Source organism: Macrobrachium nipponense, chromosome 36, assembly GCF_015104395.2.
Source record: "Macrobrachium nipponense isolate FS-2020 chromosome 36, ASM1510439v2, whole genome shotgun sequence".
In the NCBI taxonomy this organism is placed as follows: Eukaryota; Metazoa; Arthropoda; class Malacostraca; order Decapoda; family Palaemonidae; genus Macrobrachium; species Macrobrachium nipponense.
Window position 1 is genome coordinate 55,535,911 of NC_087220.1, and position 23,879 is coordinate 55,559,789.

Sequence of the window (23,879 nt, forward strand, 5' to 3'; positions counted from 1 at the left end):
CTACCGGAACCATTTCCATACCAAAAATATTATTAACGCACACTGTGAAGAACCAAGGCCATTGTAGACAACCACAGCTATGGTGTACTTAATTTAGCCTAGTACATAACAAGCAGTCTATTACTTTATGCAAATATGTGGGAAATATCAGTTACGTCAATTGAATCCATTTAAAACAAAAGCGCCTTCGAACTATTTCGACTCATCATAGCAACACCTACGACTATATATCTGATAAGATTTTATTTGTCTAGTTCATATAAAGAAGTCATGTAAGCATCTTAAAGATTATCGGCTGCTCGTGCATAAGTTATGACAGGGAGATTCATAATAATCTATGAAAAATATGCCTTGAGATGGGTAGTTGAGCTTCACAGGTTAGGTTGTTTACCAACAGAGGGCTGTGACGTCACAACAGAGAAATCTCAGGGTCGTCTGTACTTGATGTAGTGTTATTTACGGTGACGATACTCCTATTTACACTTAGGTAATTATCAGTTTTCGCCGCCATTTACGATCTTTGACAATTGATGTTTGATTTGCATACATTTTACAATGCTAAATGCCCACCATGAAAGCGAGGTAGCCGACAATTGAAGAAAAATGTCGTCTCCAGCGAGTGAACTTCTTTCAGTTTCCAGTGAATTTTATTGTTGTTGTGGAACCAGTACCGTGTCGAATTTACTTCGTAGATGGAGCTTTAGTCTTCCTTAATGCTTATCGTGACTAGATATTAGCTGAAGATCGTAAAGTCTAAGTGTATTCAAGGTATGTTTTCTTTGTGAAATGAAGTAGGCTAGCGTACTTTTGTAGGTTACCTACCTACCTAGGTACCTACCTATGGAACGTAATGAAACCCCAAGTAGTTAACTAGTAGATTGTTTTACCTTCAATCCCAAACTTGTGATCGAAGTCCGCCTTGTATTCTTATAAATGAGTCGGGCCTGTTATATCAGGCGATATACTAGACAATTAACCTAGGATATTACTAAAAACATTGTTTCTCATTGTAAGTACCGTATTGATAAAGCACAGTAGCTACCTAACCTTAAGCTGTTAGGCTAGTCAAACCAGCATCTATTTATGGCCGTCAGTGCAATCCATGTGGTGCACTGTAGGTATTAGGATAAAAAAACGCAGGGTACAGAGTGGACCATGTACGATCAGTGTGAACAATCCCAAAAGTACATTATAACGCATCCTGACACCGGAGATGGGCATCAGTCGCGACTTGTTGTTAGTGAGAAACTGAGCTAAAGACCTCTACTTTCCTTTCGAAGTAAGTATTTTCTCCAAAGTTAGAAATTAAGGCCAAATTTTAAGATTTAAACAGAGGGTAGTGAAAAGGGTGTACACGGTAGTCCAAATCTCACCAAAACGCTTTCAACATTTTTACTTACAACTCTAAATATTTAGAAGATTGACGCCATCTCGATGTTTATGGAGTCGCTTTTGTCAATAAACTTCCCTTTTCCTGTGATAAATCCGCACACCACTTGTACCCACAGACGCTGGGGCACTTTCATCACAATAATCGGAACCTGGAAACTTACCACGACGTTTGTTAGTAAACAACTGTTTTGGTAGAAGACGACGACGAAGCGTGCACTTCGATAATTTTTAAAAATAAATAGTAAAACATCAATATTTAACATATTTATGATGATTAATTTGAAATATATTTTTTGAAAAAGTAACTCTATTCTGACTCAAATTTAAGTAATTATTTTTTGGAATTAGAACGTTCTTTTAAGTCCTGTATTATGACGTCACGACATCTTGACTTTCGTACCTATTGTAAATAATTGCTTTACTCAACTTTCTTGCAGAACAGTTCACCAGTTATTCATGCAGATTATCAGCTCTTCATGTAATTGTTATAATCGTAATGCGCATATATATCTTTATTATTTAGTTTTTGGATATATGAAGATGTTTTGCTTCCGGATTATCGCCGTAGTGTGACGCAATCGTTTTCGGTCCCTGGGCCTCTGTTTTCGCACCATAAGAAATTATGGGGCCGAATTTGCAACGACCAGAAAGTCGTTAAAAGAGGAAAGTTAGCATTGAGGGGCATATGTTTTGATTGAGAAAAATACAAATTTATTCAATAGCTAGCTTGTAAAAAATACTTGATTACAAAAAACTTGAGTGACAACTAAGCAGCATCCCTACTATGGGTTTCAGCGACAGTGCAAGCACGATTTTGGGCAATACCTATTCCTGTAACGAACACTCGTATCAGAACGAGATTTTGCTTCAGTGCATTACACCCAGTGCCATAATTTATAAGGGTATCGTGAATCACTAATCGTAAAGAATAACGACACTTGTCCTTGTACCAAGAGACAAAAACTCCATTATGCAGAAATGGTAATTCTCAAGAAGCCAGTCCGCACTGGATATTAAAATAAATAATCACCTACATGGAAAGAGCATGTGAAAAGCAATATAAAAAGCATAGTCATTATATGAGAGATTGAACTGGGTGGAATTAAAATGAGCTTGATACGTTTTACCTCGAATTTTTCCTAAGTCGGGAGAGGTGTTTCCTCTACGGTAATGTTTACTTTTAATGAGCCCTCTAACTTATTTTCTTACGCAAAACAACCAGAAAGGAGTGCTTTGCAAAAATAATAATAATTTGGGAGCACCTACTGATTCGCGGGCCCACTCGACCACCGACCGAAATCGGCGGAAGAACACCAAAGCCAATATGGCGGCGATACCAAAAACAACAACAAACAAAGTAAGGAGCGACTACATATCGGCGACCATCGATTTATGTGTGCTGTCAGTAGGCCGTAGCAGAACGGCGCTTCGCGCCTTATCCGCATATTTAAAGATTCTTGGCAAGCACGGCATGTACGGCAAGAGGTAATGTTGCGCTGCGCGCGCTACCCACAGTTTTACAGTAAGGCTACTTACCGTGGCAGATAGATTTGGGTGTCGCATCGCTTACGCCGACGTCCTTTCGTCACTACAGAGCGATCACACCTAAAGGCGTTCCTGTTGTAGTCGATCCGACAAATAGCTCCACAACACTCGCAGTTTTTTTGGCTGTAGAATTAAATTATGTCTCTGAGCATATTCAATCACAACTTCTTTACCACCACCACTAGACAAATAATGATAAAATTCACCGTAACCCACATTGCACTGCAAAAAAAACAAACAATCGGTAGGAAATCGAAGGTCTCTGTCCAAAAAATTAATGCCAGAAAAAAGGGCCAGCCACTACCACTGCCATAGCTACAGGAAGACAAAATGCCGGTTTTTTTGCTTCAGTTTTCGAGTATTCAGTCCAACAAGGGATACCAGTGACACTGGACAGCTAACTTTATTACTCCGCTGAAATGCTAGTGAAACTTAGTTTTCGACTAAAGTCGTTCGTAATTGGTTATGAAACCCATGACGTCATAACGATGTCACACCTCTCGGCCAATAATGAGTAACTGGAACTGCTTTTGTTTGCGTAAGAAAGTAAGTTAGAGGGCTCATTAAAGTAAACATTACCGTAGAGGAAACAACCCTCTCCCGAAAACTTAGGAAAATTCGAGGTAAAACTTATCAAACTTCATTTAATTCCACCCCGTTCAATCTCTCATATAATGTCTATACTTTTTTATATTGCTTTTCACATGCTCTTTCCATGTAGGTGATTATTTAATTTAATATCCAGTGCGGATTGCTTCTGAAGAATTACCGCAGAAAATGGATACGAACACGGCTAAAAAGCTCCACCTACCCTCTCCCCCCCTCCACCGCCACCCCTTTCCTTCTTCCTTCCTTCGCCTTCCTTTCTCTCTCTCTCTGTTGCCATTCGGTATGTGTTCACCCTCCAAACTGGGTTTAAGACTTACACAAAATGTGGAAATTGGTGAATTTAGGCTATGTATTGGACTTAGGGTATAGGACTTAGACAAAACCGGGGAAATAAGTGAAATTAGCGTATCTATTTGTAGTATATACACATATTAGAGCAATTTTATCATTATTGCATTAATATGACAACTAGAATTCATGGAAACAGTTTGTAAATGCATCCGCGTATGTGTGAAGCTCCACTAGATTGGCAATGACGAGTCATTTTGCTGTCTGCTTGTATCTACTTTTAAAATATCTGTAATTTTTCGGGGTTAATTTGGTTTCTAAAAAGAGTTAATAGACATGAATTAAATAAACATTTTGAAGTAACAAAGTAAAGTTAAACTAAATGATGAGTAAATTATACAATTAAGGGAATAAAGCTTTGCAACTCATAAACCGTGTACTCGTGTGCTGCCTGCAACTGTGTTTGTGGAGTGAGCGCTTAGGAACCAGGAACCGCAACGTAGTTCAAGTGCAGTTTGGAGTGAATGAAGACCAAAACATGTATAATTACAATCAAATAAGCACTGCGGAGTTTCAGTTGTGATGGCAGTAAGGATAAAACCACCGATTACAAGGTAAAAATGAATTTCAGGTCAAACCATGACCCCGGGAATAAGAAGTTTAATACTTTCACTAATATAGGCAACAAAATGTTGTTTTATTGTGCTGATTACAACTGCCAATAAACGTAACATACATACGCTAACATTGTTCAAAAGAGTGCTGGGAAGGCTGGGAAAGATGGTGGCTCCGCTCCGCTTTGAACGGCACCTCACCTTATTGGATTTAAAAACTGCCTTGAAAACATATTTTACGAAGACCTCGCATGCTTATTTTAGTTCGTATGGCGCTTTCATATATCACATTATGTTGACGAAACTTCAATCTTTTGAATGGTATGCTTAAAGATGTAATTGTATTCTTGTTTCACCAATTAATTATCAAGTGAAAAAGGCTGATTCATGCGATGATGATGGATCCACTGCGGTGTTTTCCCCCTATATGTAATCATAAGGTAGATGTAAGTAATTGCTCTGCCTCTGGTATTTCCCTGGAAATTTAATTATTCCATAGTATTTTAGTTGCTAATTAAAAGTTTACTGTTATTTCCTGTTGGTTGACTGCAATTAACCCCCCAGGGGCTAGTAATAAACACAGCGAAATACATTTGACTCCCCAATCCCCAGTGGCTTTTGTATTTGTAGGACCGTTCCTTGCAGTCTGTGTGGAGTTGTTACTTACAAATACCATTGATAGTGCAACTGCAAGGTTTTCCTCCCATTATGCCTTTTGAACCTTTTTACGGGCAATTTCCATTTCAGCACTGAGCGACCTCATAGGTTCCAGGGCTTGGCCTTTGGCCTAAATTCTACATATTCTATCCATACTTATTTATCATTTTCTTCCAGGGCTACAATGATATTGACTGTATGTGCAAAATTTTATAGCTCAAGCCTAGGCTACTAGGCCAAGTAGAGTGTCCTGGGTTTTTGTACTCTTAAGAAGAACTTTTAATGCATGTGTATGGCTTGGCTATGTTTTCTATCAATTTCGCTGAAATTTGTTGATTCTATGAAGCTTTAGAAGGACTTAAGCTACATAGTTTTAGGTATTAGGCATAGACTAAGTCAGAAATTACTTCCTTGAGTCCTACACAACCTAAGGATGATCTTAAGTGCTGTGTAACCCCCAGGGCAGCACGAAGTTAAGAAATCATGTTGAATGGTAATCTTTGTCAATATTTACGTAAGTATGTTTTATAGTCTGTGATCAGCAGTGAAAATAAGCTTGTAGATAGGATGAGACAAAGTAAAATTGAGGACTTGGTGGTGTGATGATAGAAATTATTATACCCTTTTAGGGGGGTAGTGCCATCATTGAACCTCATGCGGTACACTGTAGGCATTATTTAAGGTTCTTTGCAACATGCCTTTGGCCCCTAGCTGCAACCACTTTCGTTCCTTTTACTGTACCTCCTTTCATATTCTCTTTCTTCATCTTACTTTCCACCCTCTCCTAATACTTGATTCATAGTAGAACTGCGAGGTTGTCCTCCTGTTACACCTTTCAAACCTATTACTGTCAATTTTCATTTCACTGGTGAATGACCTCATAGGTCCCAGTGCTTGGCCATTGGCCTAAATTTTATATTTAACTCAATTCATGATAAAAATTATAATTTTATAAAGGGATCAGTGTAGTATAGTCTTATGTTTATGTTAACTACTGTCAAGTTAAATTTCACGACTTTCTTGCCGCATCTGATGTAAAATTTCTTTTCTCCCCATGCCATGTCAAATTAGCTAATGCCCTGATGGCATAAGATTTCATAGCTTCCCTCACATTATCTTATGGCACAAATTTTAATTATGCAACTTACCCAGTAATTACATAGCTATAGTTTCTGTTATTCGCAGCAGTATAGATTCAAAATTCGTGGTAGCGACACCGATAAGTGTGTAGGTGACACAGACTCGCCCCCCCTAGCGAGAAGGTTAGGAACAACACAGCCAATTAGCTCATTCCGTTTCTGCGACTCCTGGTGTAAACATCTGGGGTCGGCAGCTGCTATTCAATTTTCGCCAGTCATTTACCAGATTTCGGTATACAAACCTAGAGTGGAACAACATCAACCGAAAGCTTCAGGATGAGTTTTTTCCTTGTTTTATTGCATTTCACTGAAGTAGTACATCTTTAGTTTGCATTTACAGCGACTTGCAGTTAATTAGTCAACTACTGTTTGACGAGTGTTGAACTATAATATGTAAACATTGGTTGTAGTGGACCAATGTTTACGCTTGTTAGCAATCAGATATTGTTCGATAACATGTTTCAGTAGCAATCTTTTTGATTAAATAATTTTCACAATGAGTAACGCAACAAAGTGAGATGTCACTTAACTAACAAGGAAGTTGCGTAATAGTGGAAACCCTGCATTAGCTATCTTCCGGATAGAGTAGCGTAATAATGTAAACATTGCATTCGTTATCAGGACGATAGTGGTGTTGAATTTTATTTCTGCAAAAACATGTTGGCAGGATTAATAATTATTGTTTTAAGGTGTTTTCACCACTGTAGCTTGTTAGCATGTCCGCTACTGAACGAATTTGCAATATATTTAAACGCTTATCAATCTTTTTAACTTCAGTGTAAAAGTTTAATGTAGCAAGAGAGAATTAGTTATTATGGATTTTCAGAGGGCGGTCTATTGAAATCCTATTAAAAGCAAGAATAAAATTATTATTAATATTTTATTTGTTGATGTAATAGTACTATTATTGGAAACAACTTGAAAACGTACATCCCCATAGAGGGCTGTACTTAAAACCATTAAGGGAACACGTAATGTTGATTTAGCATGCAACCTTAGCTTGAATCAAATAAAAAATGTTAAGTAGCTAGAATGACGAAAGAGTACGCTTGCCTTCAAAGCTTTTAGCTTAACTGGGCCAAATTATTTGGGCTGGTCTTATCTTTAGCCATATTTTTGATGTAAGATTATGTCATGCATTTATCTCGTCCAGAGGATCTGTGGCAGCTTACAGTTGAGCCTAGTAGCGCCCACAAGCGTCCGCCGGGTGCCCAGTGGCGCCTAGTAGTGAACATGGCGCCAAGAGCCCAGTAGCGTCCATCAGTGCCGAGCGACCAATAGCGTCCATCGGCGCCGAGTACGAAGTAGCATCCATGACGCTGAGCATCCAGCGGTTCCGAGCTCTCAGTATTGTAGCTACATAGGTGTTCAAGTAGTTTTCTTATGATACATGGACACCTAGTCAGATAACACTCAATCCTAGTTGTTTTTCCTCTCCTGCTACTAGCTCTTTAATTTTAATTATATAACTTGTCCAGTGGTTACACAGCTATAAGTTCCACTTATAGCTGTGTAGTTGATGAATAGGTATTATTGAAAAATGATTATTTTGTTCATGAAACTTACCTGACAGATATATATATAGCTGTATTCTCTGAAGTCCGACAGAATTTCAAAATTCGCGGCACACGCAGTGGGCGGCCAGGTGGTAGTACCCATTCCGCCGCTGGGGGGCGGGATATCAGGAACTATTCCCATTTTCTATTCATATTTTTTCTGTCGCCGGTCGGTAAACAACTGTTTACAGACCTCCGCCTAGGATTTTGAAACTTCATTAGCCGCTTAAGTATCCTAATTATTCTTTCGATTATTGACTTGGATTTGTGGCTAGGCATACGCTATCATAAGTTAAATTTTTTCATTGCATATGATGTCTGAAGCTAGTTAGCCTAGTTTCAGACTTTGTTGCCTGTGGGGTAAGGTGAGGCTACCGGAACTTTCGGTAGACACTCGCTTAGTATATATGACGTTTACATGTTTTCTTTGCATAAAGATCAATGTAATTGTGTAATGTGTGACTGATTACGGAAGAAGTAGGATTTCATTTGGTACGCATTTTAGAGCGTGGTTTTTTTAGAATTTCAAGGAGTTTCCTCCACAGTAAACAGAAGTTAGAAATAATGAAACTTCTTACTCCTGTAGGATTTATTTTGTCTAACCCTGTGGTATGGCTTACGGGCCTAGAAGAAGTGTCTGCTAGAGGATTACATCAAGTAATCTTAGACAAAAAGTGCTCGCTCTCCAATCATGTTGTGAAGTGTAGTGGGGCCCCCCTTTTGGGTGTTGTGGAGGGGGCATCAGATCGGCCCCATAATGCCTCTAGGCCTGGACCTCTGTCGGACTCCCAGGACTCAGGGAGAGGGCATGTCGAAAGCCGCAAGAGGGTTACGGGGCTCCCCACCGATCTGGCGTCCCTTCGGCAGGACCTGTTGACGCTTCCCAGGCTGCTAAAGATCGTGCACGTGCACGAATCTTGAAGGATTGCTTCTCGTCCTCCGCGCGCAAGGGTTGGAGCACTCGGAAGGACTCGCGCCCTCTAAGAAGCTTTAGAGAAGAGGACGCTTCACGTCCTCTCTCTCGTCAGGAGGGAACGTCAGATCGGCCCCATAATGCCTCTAGGCCTAGACCTCTGTCGGACTCCCAGGAAACCAGGGGAGAGGGCATGTCAAAAGCCGAAGGAGGGTTACGGGTTTTTCACGCTGATCTGGCTTCCTTTCGGCAGGTCCTGTTGTCACTTCCCAGGCTGCCGAAGATCGAGCACGTGCACGAATCTTGAAGGTTTGCTTCTCGTGTCCTCCGAGGCGTCCTCCCCACACACAGGGGTTGGAGCTCTTCGGAAGGACTCGCGCCCTCTTTAAAAGCTTTAGAGAAGAGGACGCTTCAAGTCCTCTCTCTCGTCACGAGAGGATGAAAGAGTCCTGTGCCCTGTCAGGGCTCTCAAATTTTATTTACATAAACGAAGGAAGTAAGAGGTCCTTTCGGGAATTTATTTTGGTGCTCAGGAGAGACCACATCTACCCTTTTTGAAGAATGTACTGGCTCTTTTCCTATAAGGGAACCTTTTAGGAGCTCATTCCCTCTTGCCAGAAAAGAGTATTTGAGCCTCCTGACGATTGAACACTCATTTATACATTATTAAGGAGGCTCATTCATCTTGCCAGAAGAGTGATTTGAGCCTCCTGCGAGTGAATCAAGGACATTCTTGATTCCACCTTTTGGAGGAGCAACTCAGTATTCGTCTCCTCTCCTAATGGCGCTCCGTATATGTTATGTAACGTTCGCTTTACTTCGAAAAAGGATGTTGTTCAAGCTGATAAGTTTTGACGTCCGGCAAGCTGCTTTGCACAGTCAAACAACTTATGTCTCTGGTTCGGCATAAGAAGGGCAATTTAGACGTGAGGAAGCTTTTGGAGGTGCTCGACGTCCTACAAGTAGAGACGTTCTTCAGGACGCTCGGCAAGCACCTTGCGAGGGTGTCTTTCGGACGCTCGGCGTTCCTTTGCTGAGTGTGTTTCTGGAGATGTTCTTTTGCATTACTTAGAGCAAGTTGTCGCACAGGCGGCCACTGTCCCTTTGTAAGAAGTGTATGAAGGTCTTTAAGGCCCGTCTTGAAGACGAAAGCTGTTACGTTCTTCCTATAGTGTTCACACACTTCAGGAGCAGCATGCGGCTCTCCATGGAGACTCGCATGAGGACGTCCCTTGAAATATTCAACGTCCTACGCAAAACGCGGTACGTCATAACATTGAGATGTTGGCAAGGTCGCTCGCCAGGACGCCTCTTGGCGGGCCTTGCATGCATCAGGGCGCTCAACGAGATCCTCTCTGAAATGTCATTTCAGAACACTTGGTGTTCTCTGCACAGACACGCTCGCAGCTAAGCAGGACGTTTTTTTGAGGACGCTAAGCAGGACGCTTTTGAGGACGCTCAGCAGGACGCTTATGAGGACGCTCGGCAGGACGCTTATGAGGACGCTTTGTGGACATTCGCCAGACGCTTCGGTGGAAGGTCGGCAGGACGCTTTGCGAGAGAAAAAGACTTGTAGACGGCGTCTTATTGCTGTTCAGGACGTTTCTTGGGACGCTTGACGCTTTTTAAACGCTCGTCAAGAGGAGGTTTTTCAGGACTCTCCACAGGACATTCCTTTACAGAATTTTTAAAAAGGATTCGAGTTAGCAGGAGAGACATACCCAAATTTTTTCTTCGATCCCTCCTGCCTCTTCATCGATTTTCTCTGAGGAATCGGGAAGATTATATACTCGGATTCCTGGGTGACTTTCGGTCATGTTAAAGGGTTTTCCCCTATTAGCAAAGTGCTAATTGTTTTGTCTAGTAAGGACATTTTCCCCATTGTCAAGATACTTAACGTTTTGTCTTTTAAGTGGGGGACCCCTCATAAATGGGGTAGTTCTCATTGACATAGATTTTAACGTTTTTATCGTTTAAGCGGATAAACTCTCATTAACAAATTTCGGAAGAGCTCTCATTCATTTTCAGAGGCTCATCCGGGGAGTAAGAAAAAGACTTGTAGACTAGATCCAGGAAGTCTTATGCCAATTAATCATAAGAACATTGAACGGTCCTTTTCGATCGGGTCGGTTCTCACTTGATGGTCTCTATTCGAATATTACTCCCCTTCTCTTGGCAAAGAGTCTTGGCAAAGAGTCAAGGAGTTCTTTTAAAAAGTCTCATTCATTAGAACATGGACAGTCCGTTTTCCTTTCTTTCTCTTTTTTCTCGTCGAGGAAAGATGTAGTAGAGAATTCGATGTTTCAAATACTACAATTCTTACGTAGTTTATCTTGCGTCATTTTGCTAACGCATGGGTCAAGTCCCCCCCCATATACGCATATCGTATTTACCTCTACGGATAGAAGCCGAAAGAAACTGTTGTTCTAATGTATTTAATTGACACTCCCTTCAACCTTCCAAGAGTTTTCGGAGTAAGAACAACTCTTAAGGTATTGTTACGACAACACCAACTCAGCTTCGGTATTTAGCGAATTCTGTTTCGTTTAAATATGCCTGCTTGAGAGTTTCCGTTTGCTCGACAATATCATACCTATTCCTTCGTAAAGGGAGTAGCTGGCAACTCAGGCAGATAGTGCGAAGACGATGAATGAACAAGGCTACTGTTACTGTGATCTACGCAGTACCGGCTAGCTCTGTGACATGCGCGGTTGGTTACGTCTCTCTCCCCTGCGGGAATGGCTGACTGGCCGTCTCTCTGCCCTACAATCATGGATTTTAGCCTCGGGTTGAGGAAATTTCTAGTAATCATGAATGAGCATGCCTTCCGTTTACTTAGAAAATTTCAACAAGATATCTCTTATACCTGTTCGGTGTGGTTTTACCGCACTGTAACAGAATTCTATACGAGTCTACCGCGGCATAGCACTATAATAATGCTCTCCTGCTTATGCAAAGCGCAGCCTTATTTAGGGAAGGAAGCAGGCTGAGTGAGGGAATGGATGAGTTTGCTGGGGACCATTTCCTCGCTGGAGAAGCTTGTTTTTCTTTTTTCCCCTGAATAAACAGCAATCAGACCTCTACAGTTTTTCCTCACGGAGAAATTGGAATAACATCAAAGATCTAGTAATAATTCTAATTTTCTCTCAACGGCTTGAGGATCACCTCAGGTGATAGCGAGAGGGTACCAGACATCCGAACAGAGGAACAGATGTCCGGGCACATTGTCTGAAAGAATTGGAAGCCAATTTGGTCGGCTCTCCAGTTCCTCGAAGAGTGAGTTTTGATCGAGTGGTCCAAATCATCTCGGATAATTTCTCAGCTCTCTCATAGCTCAAGAAGAGAGAGTTGGTTATGGGCTTCGGCACGGAACGTAACGATCCTCAAGAGGTTCGTTAAACTAGTGCACGTCCGTGCGGGTCTTCTCGATCGAAGGCAGCAACTACTGACGTCTGAGTAATCCTCACTTAGAAGTATGTCGTAAGTTGAGGAGAGACTGAGGGCGTCCTTTCGTTAAGTTTTCGTAATATTGAAGACGAAGGAGCTTCCTCTTAAGTTAAGTTGTTCCCTTATTCAGTTCCTAGAGGATTAGCATTAGTCGCCACCATGTTGGCCTTTAAGAGGTTGGATTCACAGAGGTCATGTAATTCAGAGAGAATTGTCCAAAGACCCTTCCCGAGAGAATCAGTGTAATCTAACATCGTCACTTAGTGAAGTATCTAATATCTCTCCTCTCTGAGTCTGAAGGCGTTCAGACTATCGAGAAGCGATAAGATCTTCAAGATTAATGGCAGTCTCTTGGCCAAAGGCAAAGCAGTGCTGCCTATTTTCAGTGTTCAATCGGAGGGGGCCATTTCTGGAGATAGTGAAGGGAAAATGACTGTTCCTCCACCTCGACCTCTGTGAATTTCTTTATGGTTCTATCTTTCCGTCTGAAGTATGAGATAAGCTAGAAGTCCTAACTATTGTAGAATATGCAAATATGTTGTTGACGGCCTCTAGGCTCAGAGATTCGGTTCTGTCAGACAACAAAGCTTCACGATCTTTGAGGTCTGTGGAGATTTTGAAATTCTCTGGATCGAAGGTTCCGGCATGGAACTTAGATGTAGTCTGAGTTTTATCTTTTGATGCCAAGAGCATTTCGAACCTATCCTTTCTGCGAACTTAATACACGTGACCAGAAAGGCTAACATTCTAACCGCTCTAGCCACGGCAAAGAGGGTTAGTGAGGTTTTAGCCATCATCAGAGGTTTTGGCTTTAAAGGACATAATGCGGTCTGTCCTCTAAGCCTTCCGTTCTTGGTAAGAACGAAAACCTGTCTAACCCTTGACCCGAAGGCTTGGAGACTAAGGGTATGGCACAAATTATTGGGCAAGGGCATTAGAGAGTCCTGTGCCCTGTCGGGTCTCTCAAGTTTTATCTTGATAAAACTATAGAGTCGAGGTCAACGGACCAAATCTGCGTGGTTTTCCGTAAAAAAGACCAGACTGGTTCATGTCCAAGAACACCCTGGGATTATAGTCAAGGAGTTCTTTTAAGAAAGTCTCATTCATTATGTCTGCATAAAGATTTGAGATTTTTTCTTAATATGAATGCTCAAGAGGTGAGGGCGCGGCCTTGGAAGCAATTCAACAGAGCATGACACTCAGTAACATCCTGAGTGCCACGCTTTAGCGGAGCAACTCTGTGTTCGCTTCACACTCCCAACGGGATGTGAGGACGACATTTGAGATCTGTAAGGCGCTAGGACCATACATATCCGTAGATATATTTTCTTTTTGGGGCAGGAAGCAACACGAATCCTATCCTATAGAAAAGGGATAGGTTGTGCTTTTTTAAACTTTGAAGGGTTGGTCGCTTGAGGCGCGTTCCTTTTCTTTAGCCTAGAAGTTATGGAACTAACTTTGATAGGTTAGGTCAGGTGGTGGTTTTAGCTTAGTTGCCCTCAGAAGTATGGTCATATGGTCTAGTCACATTGTGGTCACGCCCCCGTTGAAAGATCATCTAGAGCGCACCAGCATTACAGGTCTCTACCTTGCTGGCAACTCTAGTAAAGCAGAAGCAGACTTTGGTGACAGTAATCACGAAGTCGGCTATGCTAACAGGTGAGGAACCAAGATGTATATCATCTACTTAATTTAGTTTCCTAAAAATCCTATTCTGTCTCTTCCCACCATCCGAAGGTGGGATTCAGCTATATATATATCTGTCAGGTAAGTTTCATGAACAAAATGTTATTGTTATAATACAATTAAGTTTGTTCATACTTACCTGGCAGATATATATAATTAAAGTGCCCACCCACCTCCCCTCAGGAGACAGTGGCACTGATAAAATATGAATAGAAAATGGGAATGGTTCCTGATATCCGCCTCCCAGCGGCGGGAATGGGTACTACCACCTGGCCGCCCACTGCGTGTGCCGCGAATTTTGAAATTCTGTCGGACTTCAGAGAATACAGCTATATATATATCTGCCAGGTAAGTATGAACAAACTTAATTGTATTATAACAATAACATTTTAATGAAAATGTCATTTTTATTATAAAAATTTAATTTGTACCACATGCTCCTTTGCTTGTCTCCCTCGCCTCCTTCCTATACCATTGCCAGTGTTGTTGAGATTAGCAATGTTAACCCTGTGATAGTGAAGTGTTGTGCAGTGGAGGAGGTGCTGTTCGTCCCCTGATTCTCCTAGGCAAAGGTCCCTGTCAAACTCCCCAGCACCTGGGAAGAGGCATACTGGTAGCCCAAGGGAGGTCAGTGGGATTTGCCCTCGGACAGTCGCCCCCTCAGGCGGTCCTGTTGTTAAATCCCAGGTCGTGACATAGTGCCATTGAAAAGGCATTTATAAGGAAGTGTTTCGTCTTTCCGCAAGTGGGTTGAGCCAGTGGCGCTTTATTGCAGAGTCTCGTCCACTGTAAAGGAGGACTCGTAATATGTTGCCTTATGTCCCTCCTAAGAAGACCAGTGTGTTACAAGAGGACCTGGGACAGTCCAGAATGATTTTCACACAATGACAATGGCTTAGAGGGTCAGTGTAGTGAAAGGATACCCTTTTCCTAGATTCGAGGAAGTTGTCCTTTGGGCGCTAGACCTCTTTCCTCCTATGCTCCCTATACCAGATAGTTCCTTTGTGTTAGAGTCTAGCTCTCAAAAAGTGTATGGCAATTGAGTGTTTTTTGGTGACTGTGCATCCTTCTTGAGCAGGAAGGGACTCTGTCCTGCCTTCTGTATCTAAAGTAATTCAAGCCTCCCATTGGGGCAGGAGTGGAAGACCACCCTTTGGCGCCTCGGCTTCAACAAGCGGTTGAGCGCTCATTGTCGCAGTAGTGCCGGCTGGTGCATGTTTTACCTCTTCTTCAAGAGCGCTCACTGGTCTCAAGTACCACTGCTGGCGCCAAAACGTTCAATGGCTCCCAAGCGTCCATTAGCGCCCGAGCATCCATTGGCTCCCAACCATCCATTGGCTCCTGAGCATCCATTGGCGCCTGAGCATCCATAAGCGCCTGAGCATCCATCGGCGCCCGAACTTCCATTGGCGCCCGGCGTAGCTGGATCAGTAGGAAGTTTTTCTCAGCCATGGACAACGCTTACATCTTCTGTCTTACTGACAGTGTCAAGTTATGACTGTCTCAGATCCTTCGACTGCAACTATTCAAAATAAGTTGGACAGTATTTTTGGTTTTAGGAAGTCTTTTGTAGCTCCTGTTCAACCTTAAGCAAATTTGTCTCCATTTTCATCGGCCGAAGAGGAATAGAATAAGGAGTCGTCTCAGACATCCTACAATTCGCCACTTTTCTACTTTGTAGCGAATTCTTCAGATTTGTTCTCTCCAAGGCTTCATGAAGCATACTGCTCCTTCTATCCAGCCACAAACAGCCTTGTCCCTTGTTTTTTTTTGGCAGAAGAGGAAGAAGACAGAGATAAGGAAACTCTTACGACTTGCAAGTCACCTCTTCGCTATTTTTTAGTGAATTTCTCTGACTGTCTTGCCAGTAGCTCCAACATCGCCAGTGTCCTCGTTTTTTAGAGATAATCAAGTAGATTTGTCCAAGTTGCTTATCTAGTTTTTTTTAGGCGATGAAGGAAGCTAACCTTTGGCTTTCTGAAGAGGTAACAGGGATAGGTTAACTTTAATTTCCCACTGTCACATCTTTTGACAGGAATTAGGCGATGCAATTAAAATTATCTTCCATGTGGTTGTAGTAGAGGGCTTCCTTGATTGGACTGTTGGAGCTTTGGGCCGCAAGATCAAGGAATGTTTGGTGCTGGATGAGGATTTTTATGGACCTTTAACGAGACAGTTCCATGGAATTGTCTTCTTTTATGTTGGGCATTCTGAAGAAGATGAAATTGTTGGAAAATTGCTAATTTAGGCAGTACGTACCTTGAAAATTTTAATTACCGGCATGGTATTGAGGAAGAAAGCATAGGATTCCCTCCCATTGTCCGAACCTTCACCTGGTAGTGAAGGATCGAAGTTTAGGGAGCCAAGAGTGTACAATGTACCCAGAGCACCTGACACATAGTGGATGGGTTGTGGGTTTGACTTGAGTGTAGGTGACATAATAATCTGGTTGTTTTTTGTTATGGTACTGTGCCCAGGGCAAGGGCAAAATGTAGTCCTTGTGAGCAATTGTAATCATCCAAGTTTTAATTATAGTACTTACCCAGTAATTACATGAGCCCTCCCTCCTCCCCGCCGATGGACATAAGCATAAACGGAATGAGCTAATTGGCTGTGTTGTTCCTAACCTTCTCGCTAGGGGGGCCGAGACTGTGACACCTACAGACTTATCGGTGTCGCTATTGCGAATTTTGAATCTATACTGCTGCGAATAACAGAAACTATAACTATGTAATTACTGGGTAAGTACGTATAATTAAAACTTTGTTTTATTATAAAGACATCATATTTCTCCTCTTCTCCTTGTGTATTCTGTGTCCTGATGTCATAGAATTGTACAGTGTCTTACTGTATCTGATGTCATGATGTTGGTGTCTGGTTTTAAAAAGCTAGGTTTTTGTAACCCTAGAATTCTCAATTGATGTTTAAAACTAAAAGCAGTTCCAATTTGGATTTGTTGAGCAGAGTGAACAAATTTTTGTAAAAAGTCCCACTTGTTGGAAATGCTATTTTAAAGTTGTATTAGTCTGATGTTGTCATTTATGTGCATAACAATTGCTAGAAAATCATTTTCTAATCAATGAAGTTTTATCACATTGGATTTATTTTTTATGGTATGTGCTTGGAGGGCATTTTTCTACAGCTGAGTACTTGTACTTGTTTTTTAAATAAAAAGTAAAGAATATGTAGTCAAAGTGTAAGTTGAAGTTAGATGAAAATTTTCATGGAAACATCCTTTTCATCTAATTGTACATTTGACAAGATAAGAACTGTCAGTCAGAATATCAACTGTAGGTCATTGTCCTCAGTTCTCACCATGCCTTCGTCATGGCAACACTACATGGCACCGATTGAAACTCCACTTGCCTTGGAGAAGGTGGAGCAATAGTATAGACAAGCTGCTGCAACAGTTCACTTAATAATAAGAAATAACAAAAAGGCATAAACAACTTACCGCCTATCAAAGAGAGATCTCTTTTCTCATGCTATACAGTGGAACCCCCCATATTCGTGGGGGATGCGTTCCAAACTCCTCCCCCCCCCCCCTTGCTGGAATCTGTGAATACTTTGGAGCCCCTATTATAAAAATGCTTGAAACTCCCTATTTTGGTAGCTCAAACTCCAGAAAATCCCTCTATAAATGCTTATACCAGATTTTTTAAATACTAGTTTTATCACAAAAAGTGCATTTTATCATGAAATTTATATGAAAATACAGTACTTTGTGGATATTTCTCACAGAAAACTACCATGAATACGCAAATTTCCAGCGAATAATAGATAGATATGGTCTGTAGGGAAGTCCACCAATACGTGAGTCCGCGAATGCCGAGAACATGACTACTGGGGGGTCCATTGTATTATGTTCTGAGAAAATTTAAATTAGAACTGGGGGTTGGTTGGTTCAGTTACTTATGATATAGATTGTGAAGCCTACTTTCACTAGTAACACCTTTCATAAAAAGCTATCGCATTGGCCTAGGCATATACTAAATTGTGTTTATCACATGTAAATATTTGTTTTTATTATTATATGATTTGGACGGGACCCATAACGGGAAAGACAGGATTGTTCAACACTTGCATTGAGAACACAAGAGCTCACAGTGGGAAGGCACAAGGGAGTGGTCCTCATGTCCTCCAGGTAAACGTCCCAAATTCAAGATTTACACAGATTCATGTTAATGTGGCAGCTGAAGAAAGAGTGGAGTGGCAAGTCTGAGGAGAGTGTGGGTAACCCCCTTTCTTCCCCCATCTCCACTTTATTAACTACCTTCAGTGGCGTGGTTGGTGTGGTGCTGGCGTGCCACCTCGGTGACCGCGAGTTCAATTCTCGAGCATTCCATTGAGGAGTGAGAGATGTGTATTTCTTGTGATAGAAGTTCACTCTCGACGTGGTTCGGAAGTCACGTAAAGCCATTGGTCCCGTTGCTGAATAGCCACTGGTTCCATGCAACGTAAAAACACCATACAAACAAACAAAACCAAGATTCAATAGCATATCCAACTTCTTACAGTCTTTAAAGCACTAAAATATGGTGAACCAACATATCTAAGAAACTGCAAGTGAAGCATGTAAGCTATTTGAACCTAGAACAAATTGTAAGTCAGGTGAGAGAGCATTTGAACATTGCTCACCAAGACTATACAAAAAATACTGCCTGAAGGGAAGACCATACAAGAAGAAAGCAAATTTCAAAAAGAACTAAAGACTCCTAGTCTGCAGGAGCTACTATACTGATGAGAAAACACTAAAAGACAATTATATAAATTACATATACAAAACAACTTAATTATAAAACATACAAGGGCCTGCCAGAGAGGGAATCATCCCTGTGGAGGGCTGTACATAAAAGCAAACAAGTTAAACAAAGTAATGTAAACACTGAAGGATACTCCATATATGATAGGGAGTGGTTTGTATATCTAGGAGGAATATAAATTGGTTTGAAAGTTAATTTTTTCTGTTACTGATACTAGCTCCCTATTAATAAAGTTATTAGGAATGTTTCTATTCCTTCAAAGCTTTAGTGCCAAACCATCATTAAGTTTATTCACCTTTACATTTAATTGTGAATGTGAAAGATCTCAGGTACACAATCCTTTGGTGATGGAAGGCTTTATGTACCCAGATGTAAACTACAAGTTAATCATAACTCAGATGGTTTTGTAATCCAGTGGAAAGCACGTCGCCATATTTTTTAAAAGGCAAGCACCCGTTCTTGGCAGTTGGAGTTTCACTAGATTTAGTTGAGGGACTACCCCCCCAACCCCTCCTCCCTTCTCTGAAAAGGTTATGTAAGCAACTAAACTTTGCCAACATGCAAGTGTCAGCCCATGAGATTGCTTTGACTCCAGATGAGATCTCCATGAAGAATTTAACAACTCATGATGTTACACAGCAAATTTTTGAAGCTGCCTGAATACTTATGGTGACATTTTCATATTACAGTTAAATCACTTTCTTTGAGATTGGGAACTAGTAGTTTTAATTTAAATACAGTTTGTTCACCTTTCCTACCCATAGACTAAGAGCAGATTGTTGTGGTTCCATGTCCTAAGAGTTGAAAGTTGTAAAAACCCAGAGTTCCTATTCATTCCAATTTTTTATTTAACTATTTTAACTAGTGGTAGTAACAAAGACTAATGCTACATGTTATTGTGATTGTACAGGAAAGTATGCACTGTGAAATTTTAGGAATTTGAGATTAGTTTGATAACTACAGAAAGTACTATGTACATATGTATTATATAAATTGTTATTTATAACCTTAATTGTGTTAGTGAATATTTTTAATGTCTATGCTTTTCTCTTTTATTGCAGTTGTTCCTGGAATTTCGGTCTGGATAATGGTGCTGAGATAGTGGATTATGGTTTGAACAAGCGTGGTAAGAGAGTGCCATGGTTGTGTGGTAAACGGCACTCTTTCCCCAATTTTTGGGGCCACCCCCTACCACCACCATCCCCCCCAACACCACACATTTGCATTTTTCAATCATCACACCATCAATATTCACCACACATGTCTTCATAGTTGCTCTGCCATTTTGGGACTCCACTTTGGTTGCAGCATAGGAGGGTGTCTGACAACATGAGTGAAGGAGGCAAGAAATGGCAATGTGGAAGATGCACGTATCTCAATTATGCCAGTGCTCTACGTTGCACCATGTGCACGGTTCCCCGCTCACCCCATCTCATTGTAGAAGCTGGTACCGACATCTACCAACTGGGATGTCAGGCAGGACCTCCAACCAGACCACCACCAGAAGGTGGTCTTCCTCCACAAGAGGTCGACAAGTGGACTTGCCACTTGTGTACATACCGCAATTTTCCAAAAGCACTACGTTGTACCCAGTGCCGCACACCTCGCCTTTCATTAGCTGACCAAATGGCAAACATGTCTTTAGCGAAACCGGCTTCACCTTCGCCTACAAAACCTGTCACTACCATACCTCTTAACCCTGCTGCTCCTACTCCTCCAGCGACTGCTGCGGTTACGTCAATCACCACATCTCCCACCCTCGTGACATCTGCCAAAATCGTCACGGGATCATCCATTACTACCACTACGCCAACTAATAACCGCACGGGTGGACAAAGCCCCAACAAAGGTGTTCCTGGGCAACAAAGTTGCATTCACGGAGCAGGAGCAGAAAACGAAAGTCCAGGAGGAACGCCACCTGGTGGAGCAGGGCGATGTAGTCCTCAAGGAGCAGGAATGACTCAGTCTCAATCTCGTCACGAAGGAGAGCCGGCCGTGCCCAGTTACAAATGGCGCTGCCGGGCATGTACATATGAAAATTGGCCACGATCAACCAAGTGTGTCATGTGTGGCACCCCTAAAGGTCTTTGCCCTCCCGCAGCTCAGTCGCAACCTGCGCGCCTTGCTACTCCCCCTCCTCCAACAGACAGCAAAAACAATAATAATAATAGTTCAAATATAGTTACAACACCAAGTGAACCTTGTGAGATACCCAACAAAGTGGAAATTATACAAGAAACAAGTGACGTTCAACAGACTGACATTAATGCTAAAAACAGAGAAAATATAATTGAAATTAGCAAATCTCGAATAAGTGAACCTCAGGTCCAAGAACAGCAGCTAATATCCCAAAGAAATGCGAATGAAACTAATGAAAATAGTAGTATTGCTACTAACATGAGCACAAATATCGGCCCAGGTGCTGTCAGTCATCGACCTGGAGAAGGAGCTATGGCTCTGAATAACTACGAAACTGAACGACTGTTGCGGCAGCTTAGACGTCGATTACGGGAAGCAGATTGGGCCTGGTTGAATGCATGCAATGGTGTTGTGGAAGGCAACTATGAACCGGTGGAAGCATATTTATCTGCAGGTTTGTTAATTCATCCCTTTGCTTTTAATCTAATTTTGCCAGGAAGAGTCAAAGGTGAAGGTATTCATGATTTTTGTATTTCCCAGAATTGTACTAAAGCTTAATTCTTCCTGGTTCATTACATAGCCATCAGCTGCAGAGTCTTCATTTGCAGTCCAAATGTCCCTAGATGTGTATGTTTATATGCCTTGTAAATGGGAACAACTGTGCACAATGTTCTTTTGAATCATCCATTAGGTAATAACTTCACTTCTTTCTCATGTCTGTGGTTTTAGCAACATCACTGTAAGAATCTAACCAGACTTTGCTTTGGTAGCTTGGTGAAGTCTACTTCATTGACATTCATTTTGATTCTTCCTGTTCACTATCGTTTTTATAGTTTTAAGCGTTTACCCTTTTTCTTTCTTTTTCCCTGCAGCATCCTGCAGGTGTGTAGGTTTATCAGTTTGCACTGATTAACTGAATTTGTGTGGTTTAGGGAAAAGGTAGTTGTAATTTGATTGGCTATGTTGATTGGTTACTGGTTATTTCATCGTCAAAATTCCATGTATGTATTAGAGAAAAATTAGCCCATTTAAGGCCTTTTGCAAGCTACCTTTTGAGGTCCATTGCAGAATGGAAACGATTCATTCATAGTAAAAAATTTTTGTTTTGTTTACCATTGCTAAATACGAACTGCATGGTGTTGTACTGTACTATCTTACTAGGTGACACTGCCTTGGAAGGAATTTTCCCGCTTTGTCTCTTGTTGGATTGTCCCCCCTTCTTTTTTTGTGGGGGACGTTTACTAAAGGGTATTTGCAGCATCCCTTCATGCCCTAGTTGCACCCACTCTTTTACCATTTTACTTAACCCCATTCCTACATCCTTTCTTTAGTCTTGCTGTCCGGCCTCTCCATTATTTATTAGTACAACTTTGTTTTTCCTCCAGTTCCACTTCAAAGCTTAGCACTTCATTATATTTTCTAGCTCTCTGTACATCTTGCTGTCCAACCACAGTATTAAGCAAAAGGTGCCCCAGTGCTTAGCTTGAAAGCCTAAAATTTCATGAAACAGCTACAGCAATTAGGAAAGTTGGATTATATCACTATCCTGATCCCTGTTTTGGTGATGTTTTGTGAATCTTACTTTTGACCTTTTTTTTTACTCTGTTATTTACACCATTGAAATTTTCAGTTCTTTACTTTATATGTGGATCTAATTCATAGTTTTTCATTCATTTCTTTTTAGAGTTTGTTCAGTTGACCACTCACAGATACCTGTTTTTGATCCATCAGTGGATACTTGCGACCTGTTGATGTGTTGAATGACATACTTCATAGATATGAGATGGTACCACAGTTTTAATTTACCCCCCCCCATCCCCTTCCTCTAAAATAAGTCTTGTTGGCTGCAATTGACTAGAATCATTAAATGTATGGTTTTTAAGTTTATAATGATACAGAAAAGCAAACTTGGTATCAGAGGCAGTTCCAGATACTGTTAGATATTTACAGTGATCAAATCAAAGTTCAGTACAGAACTGGTTTTTAATGATACATATACAGTACTATTTAAGTATATTAGGAAAATTATTATCTGTCCTAGTTGTAATTTTTAATTCCATTGGTTTTTGTACAAGACTGAGTTATTTGCACTTGATAAACATCTGTTCCTGTTCTTTACTAGGGTATGATGTTGATTTATATTTCATGAATTTGTTTCTGTTCCTTAGAAAATTTTCATCCTTAGTGAAATTCATCACACTGTTCTCTTAATTTCATTGAAATAACTGCTTTAGCGTCATCACAGTCATCATCATCATTGGGTTTTTTTAAGTCTACTTTCTTCCTGAATTCTCATCTTTGTCTTCCTACTTGGCTTTATCCTTCCATATCTACTAACTACTCTTCTTTACTGACCCAAACTATCTTAGTTTTTGGAATGTCTGTCAATTTTCCAGCATCTCGACTCTCTCTCTCAGCAACTTCTTCATATGAAACTTATTTCTAAAGTAAATCAAGCACAATTAAGTATAATTATAATTGACAAAAGATAACATATTTATTTAAAGGAAACCTGTGTCACCAACAGCTAATGCTGTTTAATTTACATTTTTTTACTAAGCAAGAAAGATTAGTATTCTTTTGACAGATTAGTTAACAGATTTTCTCTTAGTGCAGTTCTTGTGAATTACAACTGTAAATGTTATGATTTTGTTGTTTTACAATAACAACAATGTTTTTTGACAGGTGGTGATCCTATGAGACAGTTAACAAGCGCAGATGTAAAATTGCTGTCACGTCCTTCTGCATTTGATGAAGGTCATACGTTAGTGCATTTAGCCATCAGGTGAGTTGGTTCAGTGCTGTAGTTCATATTTGTGTTTGTCAGGAGGATACTAGAAAAAAATTACAAGAGTTGATTACTATCCTCAAAGTGTGTGTGAGTTAATTACTGCAGTAGTTCCCATGAATATTAGCGTTGGTTGCTTATCCAGTAAGAGTTGTAACATACTTATTGATGACATTTCAATACTAAGGTACTGAATGATCATTATATTGAAATATTCCTGCACAAGCCATTATTTTACTGGAGTTTAGTCTGTAGACTTGCTACTGAGGACTATACCTAGTCCTCAAGACATATGTAAGTCGCCTGTCCAATGAGGCGGCAAGAGTCACGTTGGACAACACCA

General features: G+C 40.9%; 1 protein-coding gene across 3 annotated transcripts in view; it reads left to right on the forward strand.

Moving 5' to 3' along the window:
* The first annotated feature begins 346 nt into the window (after nt 1-346).
* LOC135203680 (ubiquitin thioesterase zranb1-like) overlaps nt 347-23,879 on the forward strand; it is an 81,018-nt gene continuing 57,485 nt past the window's right edge. For 2 of the 3 annotated variants that reach the window (XR_010311990.1, XM_064233577.1), the window contains exons 1-3: nt 347-487; nt 19,671-21,202; nt 23,434-23,533. Coding sequence is in view for 2 of the 3 variants with exons in the window: in XM_064233577.1 (XP_064089647.1) it covers nt 19,939-21,202; nt 23,434-23,533 (1,364 nt within the window). In the remaining variant the exon portion in view is untranslated. Of the gene's footprint in view, nt 769-19,670; nt 21,203-23,433; nt 23,534-23,879 lie in introns of all 3 variants that reach the window. The other variant, XM_064233578.1, reaches the window with a different exon arrangement.